Source organism: Echiichthys vipera (genome assembly GCF_963691815.1).
Source record: "Echiichthys vipera genome assembly, chromosome: 1".
NCBI lineage: Eukaryota > Metazoa > Chordata > Actinopteri > Perciformes > Trachinidae > Echiichthys > Echiichthys vipera.
Window position 1 is genome coordinate 11,235,886 of NC_139826.1, and position 19,093 is coordinate 11,254,978.

Genomic DNA, 19,093 nt, shown 5'->3' on the forward strand with positions numbered 1-19,093 from the left:
TTAGCCGTGAAACGTGCTTGGGCACGGTACGGATGGACAGTGTGAGTGCGCCCTTACTGACTTAACATGAGATCCTTCATCACGGATAAAAACTGATTTGAATAAAGGGATAAAGCAACTTTGTAAAATGGGAGACAATAGTATGTTAATAACTTGTTATCACACTTGGTTTGTAAACCTAGGTTAATAATCCCTATGGTCTCCCAGGTGTTAATTTGTCACCTATTCAGCAGCTACAATGCAAACCAGCAGGGCTCTGTGTAACAAACAAAAGAGTCACAGATCTGAGGGCAGCACCTCTTTTACTCACTAAAGTGCCATTTACACACGTAAAGGAGTTCTAAGACCCTTTTGTCCGCTCCTGGAGAGCCACAAGTAGGATATCTGCTCCTTCGCTTTTCGATCTGAGCGCTCAAGTTGGTGAGAACGTCTCATGTGACTAATGCACATGAAGCAACGGACCTGTTGGTTCCAGTTACTCAAAGGTCAGAAGCAATACTGTGCCCCCCTCTGTCTGGTCCCATGTTGTGCAGCTCTGTGGGTGCAGAACAAGGCACTTGGGTGAGATTTTGGTGTGACTAGGTAATGTTTACTTCAGCAGGATGGCTGATGATTTTTTAATCTTTTATAAATGTGGTGAGACACTGTACTCTGTGTGTGTGCGTGTGTGTATAATAGTTTGTTCACTTTCTTTAAATCTAACAAATGTATAATTGTTAGAATCTGCAAATATGTTTATTATGTGTCTTTGTTTCTAATATATTTATCTTGTGTTGTTCTCTCACTTAACTAAGAGTATATAAGTGTAAAATGTGTAAGGAGATATATCTCGTTAGGGGTACTTGGAGAACCTCTGATCTAAATGTTGACACTATAAAAACCTTCAACATAAAATAAGGCAAAGGGATTGCTTCAGTATTAGTGAAGGAGGTGCAAAATAGTTGGAAAGTTGTTTCTGAAGCTGCACATTCTTACCCCGAGACATAAGCGAACCAAGGTTAACACAAGTATAAACATAAAATGCCATATTAACATATTCTAAACTCCTACAGTTGAATGAACACCTGGCACTGCCTTGAACTGCAGTCGTGCCCGTCATGTGTAGCCGACAGGCGGGCACCTCCGTGTGTACAGTAAACTGCGACTCCCGTCGTACCTTGCGTCATTGTGTCAACATGGCGCCCGTCCGCCAGACAAAAGGCGAAGCTGTCTGACGGAGGATTGAAACCCAATTAGAAACAGAGGAGACATTTTGGGAAAACTGTCAGTGCCCGTGTGTCCTGGCGCCCTGAGGCAACAGATATATGGTCAAATAAACCCCCGTGGAGGCTCTGAGACTGGGATATTCAGGTAAGTTGAGTCCTGCTGTGTTGCAACGCTCCTGCTGGCCCGACACATTTCCCTTTCTCTGTGTGCTGATCACTGAAAACTCCTTAAAAATCCAGCTGTGCTGCGGCGTTTTACTTGGCGGTTAATGTTTACACTACCTAAACTGACATGGACGGTCTTTTCTGAATGATAAAGGGACAGCCTCTAATTCGGCATGCACACAGTTCACCGAGAAACATTTAATAAAACACATGTTCAACTTTTCCAGTTGGTCTGCAACGCTCGGTACCACGATGTACAGTGTAAGGTTATTTTAGTGGAGTGGGGTAATTACGGCGAACAACAGGCGAGCATGCTATACAATATACAATTGTGTTGTGCCTAGCGTGGGTTACTTTATATAATACACGCCGAATTGAGGAGTTATATTTCATTAACCGTAAAACGTCTTAAGACACTGTCTATCGGACGTGCTTATTTTCCTAGAAGGAGGGCAAAATTAAAATGTGCTTTTCCCCAATGTGATTTGGCATGAAAGTCGATCATTTCCAGAGAACACTGCGTCGGGGCTACCTCGACACGCAGGACTACAGAGCCAGCTTTTCTTTTTCTTGGTTTAGTGTCGGGGCCGGTTCAAAAGTTGCCTACAGTAATTAAATCACTTGTCTATGTGCTTAGCTGGCACATGTCTGCAGCCAGGATACAGTTCAACGTTATGCCACGTCTGGTTACGAGGATCCTACCGCAGGACATGTCACTGGGTTCAGCAGTAGAAATACAGTTGATCTTAAATTAACATGTCATCATTCTTGGTAGGAGCCTAGCCTCCAAGGATAGCAAACATGGACGAACACAAACTTGTATACAGTGAGACAAAGTGAGAGCCAGGGTTTGCATGGTGTGGAGTTTGTCTGGGAGGTGTGAGGAGGATGGTGATAAAAAGCCTCCACCTAGAGACAATTTGAGAGTTTATTGATGTATCGCAATGCAATCCTGTTGAGAAGATCTGTGATCCGCTGGGAGGTCAAAAGTGAGGTCAAGTTCAGCCACAGAGCAGCACCTGGAGCTGTAGGGTGTTCAGTGTCTCGCTCAGTAACACCTCAGGATTTGACCCAAACTGACTTCTGCGTGTGTGCGTGTGATATATTTCCATGTATGTACACTCCTATACTTCTGACCCTGAAGAAGCTGAGCAGTGACACATACACACACACACACTTTATTCCAGCCTCACACAGATACACACAAATAATTAGAACGTTGATCGCTGTAGCAATTTAAGAGCAACAATGGGGAGAAAGTTTTAGCCCTGATCACATGCAGAGGAGAGCCCTCTGCAGGTGTCTGTAGAGTCAATGCCATTTTTTTCCAGCAGTCAGCACTTCTCGCTCTTCACTGAACTTTAAATTGGAAGGTGCGCTCTGAGTGCATTTTTTGCAAAGTTGCCACTGGTCCGATGTTGAGAGGGTCATTCTTCATTTGTCGTTATATTGCATCCGGAAAACCTGTTGTTTTTTGTTGTTGTCTCGTCGTAGTCCCCACAATTCACAGTGCATGTAGAGTAACACTAAACACACATGAAGCACATAATTATCAAAAGAGAAGCTCTTAGAGCCCCCGTTCTGGCCAGACGGGGGCAAGGATGGTCCAGGAAAAATGAGGTAAGAGAAGGCAGGGGTAATTAAAATGTATTTATTTGGTGGCCTAGGCGTTAAGATGTTGACCATGAAAACATCCCTTGTTGCATGTCAATTCAATTTTATTTAAAGTGCCAAATCATAACAAAAGTTATCTCAGGACACTTTACAGAGTAGGCATAGACCCAACAATTCCCCTGTAGAGCACGGTGGCAACGAAAACCTTCCCTATAACAGGCAGGAACGTCGGACAGACCCAGCTCTGTGGAGGACGGCCATCTGTCTTTACCGGTTGGGGAGGAAGAAAAGGATAGAGAAAGAGAGAAAGTCAAAGACAGACAAAAGACAGAGAGACTGACACACTTCCAGAGATGCAAGCAGCCAGCGAGTAACAGTCACTATAACAATATCTATAGTAACACAACAGAACAGCAGGAACACACACATCCAGGGTGACAGAACATGAAAATGATAATAATTATGACAAACATGATCAATGATGAGTAGGGACAATAGCAGCTACGATACAGCGAGACAAACCACTGATAGATACAAATTTTACAATTTATAAGACTAGTGACAGTATAAATGGCTAATAGTTATAGAAGTAGCAGGAAGCGTCATGCAGGACCACGGCAGCAGGCACCACCACGATCAGCAGAGACCTACACACAGGACCACGGCAGCAGGCACCGACACCATCGGCAGAGACCTGCACACAGGACCACGGCAACAGGCACCACCAGCATCAGCAGAGACCTGCACACAGGACCACGGCAACAGGCACCACCACCATCAGCAGAGACCTGCACAGGACCACGGTAGCAGGCACCACCACCATCAGCAAAGATCTACATACAGGACCATGGCAGTAGGCACCACCACCATCAGCAGAGACCTACCCACAGGACCACGGCAGTAGGCACCACCACCATCAGCAGAGACCTGATGACAAAGCACAAACAACTCCGGGGAAGAAGTTGAATTAAAATTCAAAATTCAAAAAACTTTATTTGTCCCCGGGGGGCAATTCAGTAACAATAACATGCATTGATGAGACATGAATGATACAGACAGAGAGGAGAGAAGGTCAGAGTATTAGGAAAAGTATTATCCCCCGGCAGACTAGGCCTATAGCAGCATCATTAAGCAGAACAAAATCAGCTTAAAAACAACAACATTGCTAAGTAAGCTGTAAGCTTTATCAAAAAAGGAAAGTTTTAAGTTTACTCTTAAATAAGGGGACAGTGTCTGCCTCCCGAATAACACTTGGGAGTTGGTTCCACAAGAGAGGAGCTTGGTAGCTGAAGGCTCTGCCTCCCATTCTACTTTTGGAGACTCTAGGAACGACAAGTTGCCCTGCATTTTCAGAGCGCAGCGATCTAGTCGGGTGATACGGTACTATGAGCTCTTTAAGATACGACGGAGCCTGACCAATAAGAGCTTTGTACGTAAGGAGAAGGATTTTAAATTCTATTCTAGATTTTACAGGTAGCCAGTGCAGAGAAGCTAATACAGGAGAAATATGTTCTCTTCTATTTGTTTTAGTTAGTACACGAGCTGAAGCATTTTGGACCAACTGGAGACTCTTAACAGACTTATTGGAGCAGCCTGATAATAAGGAGTTGCAGTAATCCAGCCTAGAAGTAACAAATGCATGGGCTAGTTTTTCTGCATCTTTCTGAGACACAATGTTCCTAATTTTCGCAATATTACGCAGGTGAAAATATGCAGTCCTTGTTGTTAGTTTTATGTGAGAATCAAAGGACATATCCTATCCTATCAAAAATAACACCCAGATTCCTTACTGTGGTGCTGGAGGACAACACAACATCATCCAGAGTAACAATATCTGTAGCTATTGAGTTTTGGAGGCCTTCGGGGCCAAGTACAATAACTTCAGTTTTATCTAAGTTTAACATCAGAAAATTGCAGGTCATCCAGCTCTTAATTTTCTTAATGCACATATTAAGTGAAGCTAACGCATCAGTGTCTTCTGGTTTGATCGATAAATATAATTGTGTATCATCAGCATAACAATTATAATTTATGGAGTGCTTCCTTATAATATTTCCTAAGGGAAGCATATATAAGGTGAATAGAATCGGTACAAGGACAGAACCCTGTGTGGAGCTTTGTGACCATCCGTGATTTGTCATTAACATGTACAAACTGAGTCCTATCTGATAAATAAGACTTAAACCAGCTCAGTGCGGTTCCTTTAATGCCGATCAGATGCTCTAGTCTGTGTAGCAGGATGCGATGGTCAATAGTGTCGAAGGCCGCACAAAGATCTAGTAAAACAAGCACAGAAACAAGTCCTTTGTCTGAAGCTATTAGAAGGTCGTTAGTAATTTTTAACAGTGCTGTCTCAGTGCTATGATTCATTCTAAATCCTGACTGGAAGTTCTCAAGTAACTTATTATTATGTAAATAGTCACACAGCTGAATGGCAACTAATTTCTCGAGGATCTTAGAGCGTGATCACACTGTCCTTTTGGCCGCGGCCAAAACCGGTTTTTCAGCTAAAGTCTAGTACCTTTAAGTAATGTGAGTGCACCCGCTCCGCGCTCAATTGGGGCCAGCTGGGCCGCCACGGCCCGCTTGAAATTGGTGGGCTTTAGCGGAGCCGTTTGCACATGTACGAGCACGAGCGTGCGCACGTGCACGCGCACGAGCCCTACGGCAGTAGCGTTATGTCCGCCTGTTCGGACATGTAAATAGAAGGACGGACCATGCGCGGACATTTAACAACAACAACAATGGTGGTGAAAGGTTCACGTTGTGTTTACTGCAGATTTGGTCGGATGAAAATATTCAAAAACAGTCGACAAGACGCACAAAAACTCCGAGGTCTGTGGAAAGATTTGTAAACAAAGCCACACACACTCGATCAATGCGTGTGACGTGTTACGGCTTGATGGCGTATGGACAGCAAGAAGTATTGGCCGAGGCCCAGGTAGTGTGAGTACAAACGGGGCTGGGGCGCGGGGGGGAGAGGGAGGGGGGACAAGTACCCTAAAGTCCGGGTCTCGGTCCGGGAGGATAGTGTGAGCGCGCCCTTAGAGAGAAAAGGAAGGTTAGATATAGGTCTATAGTTGGCTAGTACCTCAGGATCAAGACTGGGCTTTTTAAGAAGAGGTTTAATTACAGCTACTCTAAAAGACTTTGGTACATAACCTGCTGATAAAGACACGTTAATCCTATCTAATACAGGAGTGCTAACTATAGGTAACACTTCTTTAAGTAACCTAGTAGATGTTAATTTGTTAAGGTCCACTGTAGAAAAGCAGTCCAAGAATATATCAGGTCGTACAGTTTCTAAGGTTCCTGGGTTTGAAGAATAATTGGTGCCAAGCGAGTTGATTTTGTCTCTAATAGTTATAATTTTGTCATTAAAGAAGGTCATGAAGTTGTTACTACTGAGGGTTATAGGAATACATGGCTCAATAGAGCTGTGGCTCTAATTCTAATTCTCCTCTGTTAAAGATGAGTAATAGGTTGCTCTAGCATTATAGAGGGCCTTCCTATATGTTTTTAGACTTTCAAGCCAAGCTAAGCGAGATTCCTTCCAATTTAGTAGAGCGCCATTTACTTTCTAATTTTCGCGATATTTGTTTTAGTTCACAGGTTTGTGAGTTATACCACGGAGCTAACTTCCTCTGCTTCATTATCTTCTTTTTTAACGGAGCAACAGAGTTGAGTGTTGTTCGTAGTGAGCCTGCAACACTGTCAACAAGGTGATCAATTTCAGAGAGACAAATGTTAGTGCAGGAATCTGGAATATTAGGATAAGGCATTAAAGTAAATGCAGATGGAATCGCTTCCTTAAATTTAGTTATAGCACTATCAGATAAACATCTAGTGTAGAAACTTTTGCCCAGAGGTGAGTAGTCCTGTAATATGAATTCAAAAGTTATTAAATAAAGGTCTGATAAAATAGGATTCTGTGGAAAGACTATTAAGTCATTGATTTCCACACCATAAACCAAAACAAGGTCCATGGTGTGATTAAAACAGTGAGTAGGTTTATGTACACTCTGACTAAAACCAATCGAATCCAGTAGAGAGAGAAACACAATACTAAGGCTATTTTTAACAACATCCACATGAATATTAAAATCTCCTACAATTATTACTTTATCAGATTTAAGGACTAAATTTGACAGAAACTCTGAGTATTCAGATAGAAATTCAGAGTACGGACCAGGAGCACGGTACACTATAACAAGTATAATTGGCTGCACAGTTTTCCAGGTTGAATGTGAAAGACTAAGAACAAGACTTTCAAATTAATTATAATTTAGTTTAGGTTTAGGGTTTATTAATAGGCCTGAGTCATAAATAGCTGCAACGCCTCCTCCTCGACCACTGCCTCGAGGTATATGATTATTAATATGACTGGGAGGAGTGGATTCATTTAGGCTAACATATTCTTCAGGACACAGCCAGGTTTCAGTCAGACAGAGAACATCAATATGGTTATCTGATATCAGATCGTTTACTAATACAGCCTTAGATGACAGAGATCAGGTGTTTAAAAGTCCACATTTAATTTCTGATTTTTTTGCATTATCGCAGATTTAGTGTTGATTTGTATCAAGTTTTTTCTGTGTCGCTCCTCTTCTGTTCATTTTTTATTTAATTGATGTAGATGATCTTGGGGCACACAGCGCTTGTATGGGATACTGAGCTGTAAAGTGATCCACAGAGCGCGCGGAGAGTTGTGTAAGACTGCAGCTATGCTTGCTGTGCACTTGTGGTAAGGGCAGCCCAGAGAGGTGTGTTAAACTGTGACTCTGCATCCTGATCCCAACACTGGGTTTTTGTCAGGAGGTGGTTGAGGTGCAGGACTCGATAGTCAGGTCAATGTTTGCAATGTCATTCTTCATCTCTTTCTTGCTTCATTCCCTGTCATCTCTCGGCTTCCGGCTATACGAATAAAGGGATAAAAACTGATATTGACCAAGTTTTGCACAATGAATAAAAATCTTAATCCTACTTGTCACTTTTCAGTTAGGTAGTATTTTAGTGTTACTTCTTGTATGTTCAGTTTCCTGCACACGTTTAACTGCACATACTTTGGTTTGAATGCGTTTTAAAGAAAATTATGCTTTATAATGTGTCAATAAGACCAGATTTGTAAAGAGCTGCAGTAACAGAAATGCAGACGGACTGTAAACAACCCTCAATACTACACTGACATTATCATTTTGCAGTCCTGTATGTATATCCGTCTAACTTAATGCAGCGTGACTCATCCTCTGCAGCAGCGAGAGAAAGTATGGAGCTTGGCTGCCTGAGATGTAAATTTTTTCTGGCATTTTTCCCCACACACACACACACACACACACACACACACACACACACACACACACACACACACACACACACACACACACACACACACACACACACACACACACACACTCGCCCTTCTTCTCTGTATAAGTGTTGACATGTCTGCTGACTTTGATTCTCTGCTGTGGCCTGTTTTTCTTCTTGGCATCAGTAAGAAAAGCATCAAGACAGATGTGTTATCTCATTTCTTCGTCTCTCTTATTGTTCTCTTTCAGTTCAGTTCAGTGTCTATTAGTACAACAGTTTTTTTTGTAGAAATCAAACAAATTTACAGCACATTCATAAGAACATGGAATATAAACAATCCATGGTATAGCCACGTTGAAGGCAATATGTTTTTGGTTAAAAACATACCATTCATTGCATTATTTAGGTAACATTATATGGGGTTTGAAAATGTACCCACCATGATAAAAGCCGTGTGGAGGAATGCATTTCATATCTGGATAGCAGCTGCTGAGGTGTGCGTGTGCGTGCGTGTGCGTGTGTGTGTGTGTGTGTGTGTGTGTGTCTGTGTGCGTGTCTGTAGGCAGGAAGCCAACAGATGCGACTGTTTTTCCATTTTGCTCTGTGATTGTCTCATTGATGGGGATCCAGTCCATTTTTCACATTATATGGCCAGTATTTTTCGTAGGATGCACCAATCCGACTTTCTCTGTCCTGATACGATACCTGAGCTTTGGGTATCGGCCGATACGGAGTTCCGATCTGATCCCAGAGCCCCCCCGCCCCCCACTGAGTGCAAGTGACTGGGATCACTCTGTTACGTGTAAGGCAACCTCAGGCTCCACTAAAACAGCCGAAATCCGCAAGACATATTTTGCGATGATGTCAACATAGGCTACACCATGCGCAGAAGCTAAGTCATGGATGACTTTGTATACCAAACACAAGTTTGTTTATTTTATTAAGTCATACTACCTTAAAGTGAAGTGCTTGAAAGTATGTCTAATTTTCCAACCTAGCCACCTCACTGTAACTAGAGTTTAAAAACATCCTAAAAAATACATTAAAAAAGGAAATCCCTGAATACTGCTGCATAGCATAGTGTGTAGTGAGACAAAGTGCAATGTGCAAAGTTAATATGTTGAGTTCCTTTAATTTTTTTCCAGGATGTTCCAGCAGTGTGAGGAGCCTCGTTTCACCATCGAGCAGATTGACCTCCTCCAGAGGCTAAGGAGGACAGGTATCACACAGGTGGAGGTCCTCCATGCCCTGGACACCCTGGACCACCTGGACCGGCAACATGGACACAAATTGACCCATAAACCCCCCTACATGCCTCCCTCGTCTTCCTTGTCTTCTTCCAGCGCCGTCGTCGCCTCATCCTCCATGACTTCCACCGCCACTCAGACAAGTTTCCCCAACAACCGACTCTCACTGTCACCCAGTAACAACTTCGACACCACCTCCCCGCCTCTGCCGATTCCGGTAGCCTCACCTGTCACCATGACAGCAGTTATCCCGAACGGCCTAGTTGCTGTCACTAATGGGAAGCTGTCACCTCCCCGGTTTCCTCTTGGTGTGGTTAGTGGCAGTGTGACCGCGCCCGGCTACGGGTTTGAGACCAGTGAGGAGGACTTGGATGTTGACGACAAGGTGGAGGACTTGATGAGGTAAGACTAAACTAGACTTATGAGTCTAGACTATGTTGGACTATGGCCGTGAAATGACAAGCAACTGAAGTACAGAAATGCCAAATATAGGTTTTCAGTGTCACCATTTTATAATTTGTCCACCTGAGCTTAAGTTTTAAGTTCAACTGTAAAATGTCGTGCCCAGTATGTTTCTTCTGTGCATTAACTTGTTTGTACTAGTTGGAAAACTCAATGCCTCATCATGCATTTTGCAAGTTCCTTAGACTGCCAATAAGCCAAACACTATTGCTGACAGTATTAAAGAGATGCAGAACTCAGGGCAAAGTCACGAGCACAAGCCAACTGTATTTAGAGCTGTCGGATTACAAGTCAATTCTGTCAACCATGACAATATTTAGTACTTGGAATTGTAATGGACATAATTGTGATTATGATTATTGGCAACATATACTGTGGATCACTGTAGCAGAGAGCAGGTGGTAATACAGAGGGCCTGATGGTCGACAAGCCTGCCTGCAGCTCACAGTGAATCTGAATATGTTACAGATTAATGGCTACACGCACACGCACATGCACATGCACAATAGTGCCGCTCATCTGTAGTCTGCAGCCAGAAGACTGCAATCAGAGCGGTATTGATTTGAGGATGTGTGAAGATGAAATCACAGCAGAAAGCAGCGAATATTACAGCAGGCTGTGGCCTCAGATTCCTGCACATATTCAGCCTCAATAGCTGCTGCCATTCACATAATACATCTGTTGGAGATGTGAATATTTATCATCCTTTGTGGTAAACAGTAGATTCTCCTCTCTGCTTATAGGAGGGACAGTTCTATGATCAAAGAAGAGATTAAGTCTTTCCTGGCCAACAGGCGGATCTCCCAGGCTGTGGTCGCTCAGGTAACAGGTGAGTATCGACTTCATCCTCAGTTCACCCAGGCCCACTGACTCATCACCAGAAAGAATTGAAGTGCAAGCAAGCGTCATGCCTACTGATGATGCAGATCTCCCTCCGTTCCTCTTCCTCCAGGGATCAGTCAGAGTCGGATCTCCCACTGGCTCCTACAGCAGGGATCAGACCTCAGCGAGCAGAAGAAACGAGCCTTCTTTCGCTGGTACCAGCTGGAGAAAACCAACCCTGGTAACACCCCCCGCCCCCCGACACACATGCACACACGCACACGCACACGCACACACACACACACACACACACACACACACACACACACACACACACACACACACACACACACACACACACTCTCTCTCTTCTACTGTAAAAAACATGTTTTTTAATAGCCCGCTGCACTGAATGCATGACTGAAAGTGCTGACTTAAATAACGCCTCGAGTTTCTTTTTGCTGACTGAGCAAAAATCCGGCCATTCAGACTTAGGAGGACAATCGCTACGACAACATAAAAGGAAGAACTTATCAGTTAAAAACATGTTGTCATTGCATATTGTCAACGTCTCCTTTGAGCAGGACCGTGGACGCCTCAGATTGACAGCTCTAGTACATCAGTGCAGAGAAGAAAAGTGTTCCTCAGCCCGTTGATATTCATAGCTGTATGAATTTCTTAATTTTGCAGCAGATGACAGGTCTCTGGTGTTTGAAGAGCTGCCACTTGCTTTGAATGTTATCAGTTAATTGAACAGATGAGATCAGTAGTTATCAGCCTCATAGTTATGGCTTAAAATGGACTTGCTATACCTACTACTAGGTTTAGAGTGCTGTTATACTGTAGTCATATAATAACGGCTGCTGTTAGCTTGATTAGGACCCCTTGGTGTACAGGGACACTCTGGGAGTCCTGTTGATGTCAGTTAGGTTTTAGGAAGCAAAAATGTGTGGTTAAGTTTAGGAAAAGGTCAAGATTTTGTTTAAAATACTTTTTGTGGAGTTTGTTTAGAACGCTACGTCAGAAAGTATACTTACGTAGCCTATGTAATAAAACAACAACTTATATCTCTGGTTAAAGTCCTGTGTTTGTTTGACTCATCCACCACCCCAGCCTTCATCCTTATGCAGACATTAGCTCTTTATACTACATGCTTCCATTGTCGCTCTTCATACTATGTCATCTTACAGCGCCTTTAATATTGGTGCAGATTGGTGATTCAGCTTACCAATAGATGATAACGCCCTAGTAGAAGTACTAGCCTTCTACTTGAGCCAAGTAGAAGGCTAGTAGGGCCATACCCCCCCTTATCTATGGTAGTGATAATAACTGATAACACCCATTCAGTCAGCTGATAGCATTCAAAGCGGGTGGAGTTGCAGATATGACAAGTTATTACAAAAGTGTCTTCTGTCACTGGTTACAGAATATGTAACTGTTATGCTGAGATGAAACAAGGACTTCATTGTGTTTAGTGTAGACCAATAGAGACCAGATGCTGTGAAAAAACCGAAAGGAATCTTTTGACTTTAAATTAGTCCGTTGGCTAGATGCTAAAAAGCATTCATCATCATCGGGGTGTAATTAATTCCTTTTTGTCCTCACAACCCTTATGATGAAGTGTGTGTGAAGATGCCTAGTAAATGTGCAATAACGTATTTCTTTTCATTATTATATTTGAGACAGCTGAAAAACGAGTCTAAAGCATCACACTGTATGACATACTGAAATGAAAATCTACTTCATAACTAATTAACGCCATCTGGTGTTTGGGACTTTAGGGGCCACTCTGGCCATGCGTGCCGCCCCATTGGCTCTGGAGGACGTGATGGACTGGCACCAAGCCCCGCCTTCATTTGGCTCCGCCCCCGGGGGCTTCCGTCTGCGGCGAGGGAGCCGGTTCACCTGGAGGAAGGAGTGTCTGGCTGTTATGGAGAGGTGAGCTGTCAGGGGGTTGAGAACGAGGTGTGGACCAGCGGAAAATGTAACAAAGAATAATGTTAGGGCCCGAGCATGACAGAAATTGGCACACAGTTCAGAAGTGGCGAAAATGGCAAAGTTCAAAAGTCATTGGGGTCGGGCGTGGCCAGAGGGCTCCATAGCGCCCCCAAACACAGGCCATGGTTGGGATAAAGTTGTACAGTTTGGGAATTGTTTTTCACCGGAGAAGAAGTCAGCCATTTTGGATTTCGTGTGTCAGTCTTCATTTTACAAACACATGTTTTAGGACTTTAGGATGAAAAAAACTAATGAAATGTTTCACCCATGTTCAAACTAGTAATTACTTTGATTTGATGCCACAATTGGGTTTGGGTGTGGCACGTCGGCTCTATAGTGCCCCCTAATTACTTTTACCGTTTTTGAGGTGCTAATCGTGCTCTTAAGCGCACATCATTAGTGTCTAAACGTAATACCTGATATGGGTCTTGGGCTTGTGTGTGTTAAATCGGCTCGAGGACGCCCCCTAGAATAATTCAAAGTCACTGCCCCCACCTTTAAATCTGACGTAGACGTACGAAATTTGGTAGGCAGATATTAACGTTGCAAGGGCCTGTTAGGTGCAGCTTGAAGCTTTAATTGGCATTGTAATTATAAAATGGTGTGTGTACACAGCTACTTCATTGATAACCAATATCCAGATGAAGCGAAGAGAGAGGAGATTGCAACCGCCTGCAACGGTGTCATTCAGAAACCAGGTAGGTATTTGATGTTAACTACCCTCTTGGCTTCTTTCACGTTCTCATGTTGCAACAATAAGAAAAAAGGAAACTAGAAGAGTCCCACCAGGACAAACAAAATCTTCAAATATGTTAAATGATAAATGATAAATCAGCAGCAGCATTGAATTATTGAACTGTATTGTGAGATAACATGTCTCAGAAAATAGCAAATATCATCTGTAAATAGAAGACACTTTCTGACCAGTGACATTAGATATGCTTGAATGAGCCTTAGAGAACAGTCACAGGAGGAGGAGACGGAGCAGCTGCAGCCCAGTAGTTCTCATCTGTATGTGTGTTTGTGTGTGTGTGTGTGGGCGTTGCAGGAAAGAAGCTGTCTGATTTAGAGAGGGTGACATCTCTGAAGGTCTACAACTGGTTTGCCAACCGCCGCAAAGACATCAAGAGACGCGCTAATATTGGTAATGTCTACCTCTGTGCATGTGTGTGTTAGCAGTACGAAATGTTACAGGAGTTGTGACCAAAGGGCCTCACACGAAGCAGAGACTGGTATCCCTTAAGAACCGTATATTCACTGTGCTGTCTCTAAATAAATCAATAAATGCGTAAAAGAGCTTTTAGTCTTCAGCACACATCCTTGTTGACCAATTGGATGTGACTTGCTCTCTATATCACGACTCACACTGAGGGTGCACTCACACTGTCCTTCCGCACCGCGACCCGGGCTTTAGGGTACTTGTCCCCCCTCCCTCTCCCCCCCGCGCCCCAGCCCCGTTTGTACTCACACTACCAGGGCCTCGGCCAATGCTTCTTGCTGCCCATACGCCATCACGCCGTAACACGTCACACGCATTGATCGCGTGTGTGTGGCTTTGTTTACAAATCTTTCCATAGACCTCGGAGTTTTTGTGCGTCTTGTCGACTGTTTTTGAATATTTTCATCCGACCAAATCTGCAGTAAACACTCCACCTCCGCACCACACCAACGTGAACCTTTCACCACCATTGTTGTTGTTGTTAAATGTCCGCGCATGGTCCGTCCTTCTATTTACATGTCCGAACAGGCGGACATAACGCTACTGCCGTAGGGCTCGTGCTCGTGCTCGTGCTCGTGCTCGTACACGTGCGCACACTTGTGCTTGTACATGTGCAAACGGCTCCGCTAAAGCCCAGCTCTTTCAAGCGGGCCGTGGACATCAAAGTCAGACTCCTGATAAATTATTTTTTACCAGCAGCGCTAACAGTTGTCCTGAACTCCTTCATACTTAATTACTGTGAGTGTGTTGTTGTTGTTTGAGGTCGATATGCTATGATGAGGTTTGTATTTTTGAAGAAGCAGCCATCTTGGAGAGCCATGGCATCGAGGTTCAGAGTCCAGGTGGTCAGTCCAACAGCGACGAGGTGGACGGCAACGACTTCCCAGACCAGGTAAACTAGACATAAATGAGTCGTCAGGTGTTTTTGGACTGAGCAGCTTAGCATGTGTGGGACAGTAAACATCCAGCAGGGCTCAGTGAGTTTAGTCCGTCAGTAAAGTTAAACAATGTCTGAAACATTACAAAGTTGACTTTTTGTTGTGATTCCTCTTTGTGTAACTTGTTTACATGTAGTCACATATTTGACATTCTAAATAAATAATTGTGAAGAGGTCAGATGGTGTTCCTGTGGCAGCAGAATGACCTGGTTATTGTATAACCTGTTTGCTGCTCTGTCACAGGCTTGTGAGGTGACCTTATTTGACAAGAGAGCTTCAGCCAGGCAGTTTGGTTTCAGTCGAGCTGATCTGTCCTCTCCAACCCAGGTACAATCCGAGCACACACATGCGCACGCACACACACACACACACACTCACACACACACACACACTACAAGAGCTCTGGCCTCGGATCATATAGACAGACGCCCTCTCAAAAGTCCTCTCACTCGGCGTGTCTCCGTTACCAAAAAGGCCCCAGTGGGATTTACGAGACTCCAGAGCTGATGTGTCACTCTGAATGGGTTTTGATCATCCGTATTATGTTGATACACCGCAGCGGTGCCGCAGCACTTCTGTCACCAAGTGAGAAAAAAAAGAATAGTTGCAGTTTGAATAATCTGGTTGACATTCAGACAGGCTCAGTGATTAGAGTGGGCGTCCCATCTACCGAGGCTAGAAGTCCTTAACGCCCGGGTTCGATTCCCACCTGCGGCCCTTTGCTGCATGTCGCTCCCTGCTCTCCTGTTCCGTGTCATTCTTCAAGCTGTCCTATCCAATAAAGGCATGAAAAGGGCAAAAAAAGAATTATGTCGTTCAAGAAAGATGATGTGATGATACATTTTTTAAAAATAAACTTTTGTGCCAACATGCAGCGCAGGTCTGAATCCAACTGGGTAGACTGTATATAAAGATGGACGGATTGACTAGTGAAGCGATCGCCCTCTGGTGGATAAACCCTGCCCCCTCCATGTTAGTGAACAGGACAGGGGCCAAATAAAAAAAAAGTCCAAGTACGCGTCAAAGATAAATGGATAAATTGTTTCTGCAAATTTTCTATTCTGATAAGTTTGGTTAATCAGTTATGTGATGCTATAAAAATGATTGGCAGCTGTGATTGGTCAGGTGGGTGTATGGGCATGACCACCTGGTCACTAATGCACAGACTCTGGTTGCAAAAAAAAAACATGGCTGCGCCCGTATCCGAGATATTTTGGCTTCACTTAAGTACAGTGGGAGGAAGTAAAGACGTGTCATCCATCTTTAAATACAGTCTGTGCCTCAGATGAAAAAACACCGGCTGATTTACAGTAGAAACTTCCAAGAAAGACAATTGAGGAAAAAAATCTGTTAATCATTCCCTTTGTTTCTCCTCCGCTTGTTCAGGTACCCACGCTGCTCCCCAGCTGGTTTTCCGCCCTGGGTAGAGGAGGCTTGTCTGGACAGAGGGGCACTTCTCTGATTGGCCGCTCCCTAGTGTCAGGGGCAGGCCCTCAAGCGGAAGGTTCGAGATTGACAGGAGTGTCCTGGTCTCCTCCTTCCCCCTCCCTCCAGGACGAACCCACCATTCACAGCGCGCTGTCCGAGTCCCAGGACACAATCGTTTTGGAGAAGGCAGCTGTCAATCACAGCAACCAAGCCCTAGCCAATCAGGTGGATGGGGCGGGGTGCAGTATTGGGAACGACATCAAGACGGAAACGCTGGAGGACGACTGAAATGGTCGGAGAATATTGGAGTTGTCAGAGTGATGAATGGAACGGGATCTGAGGTGTGTTAATATGCAAGCAGATTTTATAGGAATGTAATAAGTGAAAAAAAAAAAAGACCAAAAGTCGTTTAAACTCCAACCCTGAGATACCTCCCAACCCTACCTCCAACCACCAACCTGCTCCGCTACGCTCTTATAATACTAGTATATTATAATATTGATAATAATAACAATAAGCTTTTATTTCTTAAAGTGCTCCCCAGCAGGCTATGGAAGATTACGAATGCCTGAATAACAACAATTGAAACAAAGGAAGTGAATTAGATTATGAATTCTTTAATTACGACACATACAAGGAAATTACACACGGTGATGTGTAACTTCTTTCTATTCGTCTTTGTCTTCGTTCGAGGCATTTCGAATCTTCCGTAGAGTAGAGCCTGTCCAACAGGACATGATGCACTTTGCAGATTTCCTTGAAAAACTGCATTTTCCCCCGCAGGACAACACTGTATTTGACGAGTTCAAATATTTTCCGGGTCTTGCACTGTGATCACAACACAACTGAACAGCCTCAAAGATAAAGTTAAGTTCATTTTAACTGATTGTTTTCAAAATGATTTTGCGCATCTCATCATAGTAGATTATATTTCAGATTATCGCTGTTGGTTCCTTCCAGTGAGAAGAGCAGCAGAATAAGCTCAGTTTCATCGAGGTCACAGCATGTAGGGAATATTTCTGTGGGCCTGGTTTTAAAAAGTAACGAGAAGAAAACAGAATGACCCACTCCCCCATCCCCTGGTCTGGTGTAATAAGCTCAATATATGGAGGCAAAGAAAGGCATACCTAGTTAGAATTAAAATAGCACTGAATGGATAACATTCAATTCTTTTAACTTGAGGGTTAATTTTGGCAGCTTTTTTAGATTTGGTCTGAGACAAAAACGCTTCATTTCATTCAATGAAAAGTCAATATTTTCTCTATTTAAACCAGTGTTAATTTAGTCTTATTCCCGAGTCAAAAGTCTGTTTTTATCATATTTAGTCATCAGGTCCTATTGAACATTTAATTCAATGTAGTCTCGCCTACGTCTCCTCTTGTCATTATCTGATGAAAACCCAGGTTGAATGATGAAGAATGCAGCTTTGCAGGGAGAGAGGGGGAAGAGAAGGCGGAAGGCGACGGAAAGAAAGAGATTTTTAGTTTTGTCAGTGATATTGCACGTTGACCTCGTCACCGTTTTAATGACATTGGCACCGTCTCGTCATCGTCTCGTCATCGTCTCGTAAAAGAGGTTGTTGACGTACATAGTTTTTACTAACTAAATTACCACTGGTTGAATTCCCCTTCTTTAAATTCCCAGTAGTTATTTCAAGATCTCAAACCCACAACTAAAGTGGCTTTTATTGTTGTTGTTGTACAACCGGCCGTGGTGCGTTGAACACCCTGTTGTGTTACCCAAGCGTTCTTCCTTTTTAACACTGCAGGGTTTACACAGCTGCTGCTGATTGGGTAGCACCTGTGACAGCCACCAAACAAGTGGAGACGCGTCTTTCCCCTGAACTCCTTACTTGGGTCACATGGCTGACAGAACATCACATGATTGGTTCTCTCGAAATACGAACAAACCCTATAAATTCAGCGATATTTCGATTTCACAATTAAGTCGCTTATAAGACTCAAATCATTATGGCCTCTCTTTGCTTCCATATTAAATACAAGTTATTAGAAAAAACAAAAGTTACTCAAGACATAAATGTTGAAGGTAGCTTTTGACAGATTTGTATGAAAACTATAAACCTGGATGTCCAGGTGACTGGGCGTTTATAATGTGTGCTCAGTTACCTGATGTCTCATCAGGCAGAATGAATACTCACTGTGAGACGATCTATAATCAATACAGATCAGTCAGTTGGGAGGTAAGCAACAGTGTAATGGCACCGTTGAGATACTGCAGATTAAAGTGAAATACATACATAAACTACACATGTATGTATGCATTCACACATACATATATACAGTATATTATATAAACTGTGGGGTATATACAGTATATATACATGTGTACCCTGATCCATTTCTATTCACAGTATAAAGACATATTAGCTTCATACAAGAGGAACTATCCGTAGGAGTCTTTCTTGTTGGTGAAAGGAGAGTGAAGCATTAGCCAAAGTATTAAGTTTGAATTTTGTGTATTTTCTGAGTGTGTGATAGCCACAGATGGATCTATGTATATGCTAATCAAAGATGCATCAGATGTGTCAAATTATTGCAAGGGAAACGTATTTCCCTTTTTTTTTTTTTTTTTTTTTCTAAGGTATGTCTGTGTTTGTGCTCGATATGCCATGTGTTCTAAACACATACATTTCAATTGTATTTTCATTTTAAATGACACTTTATT

At 43.2% G+C, this 19,093-nt stretch overlaps 1 protein-coding gene across 1 annotated transcript; it reads left to right on the top strand.

Annotated features, from left to right (window-relative positions):
• Positions 1 to 1,205: 1,205 nt before the first annotated feature.
• LOC310946635 (homeobox-containing protein 1-like) lies at positions 1,206 to 18,874 on the top strand. Its single transcript, XM_083913148.1, has 10 exons — positions 1,206 to 1,350; positions 9,440 to 9,943; positions 10,747 to 10,832; positions 10,956 to 11,066; positions 12,607 to 12,763; positions 13,439 to 13,521; positions 13,872 to 13,967; positions 14,840 to 14,934; positions 15,224 to 15,307; positions 16,367 to 18,874. Exons 2-10 carry the CDS (start codon positions 9,441 to 9,443, stop codon positions 16,694 to 16,696), a joined length of 1,545 nt encoding a protein of 514 aa, XP_083769274.1. The 5' UTR covers positions 1,206 to 1,350; position 9,440; the 3' UTR covers positions 16,697 to 18,874.
• Positions 18,875 to 19,093: the final 219 nt, after the last annotated feature.

Excerpts from the sequence above, each read along its gene's own strand:
- LOC310946635 (XM_083913148.1), top strand. The coding sequence starts at position 9,441 with ATGTTCCAGCAGTGTGAGGAGCCTCGTTTCACCATCGAGCAGATTGAC. Across the intron at positions 9,944-10,746 it reads AAGGTGGAGGACTTGATGAG|GAGGGACAGTTCTATGATCA; the intron begins GTAAGACTAAAC and ends CTCTGCTTATAG. Across the intron at positions 13,968-14,839 it reads CAAGAGACGCGCTAATATTG|AAGCAGCCATCTTGGAGAGC; the intron begins GTAATGTCTACC and ends GTATTTTTGAAG.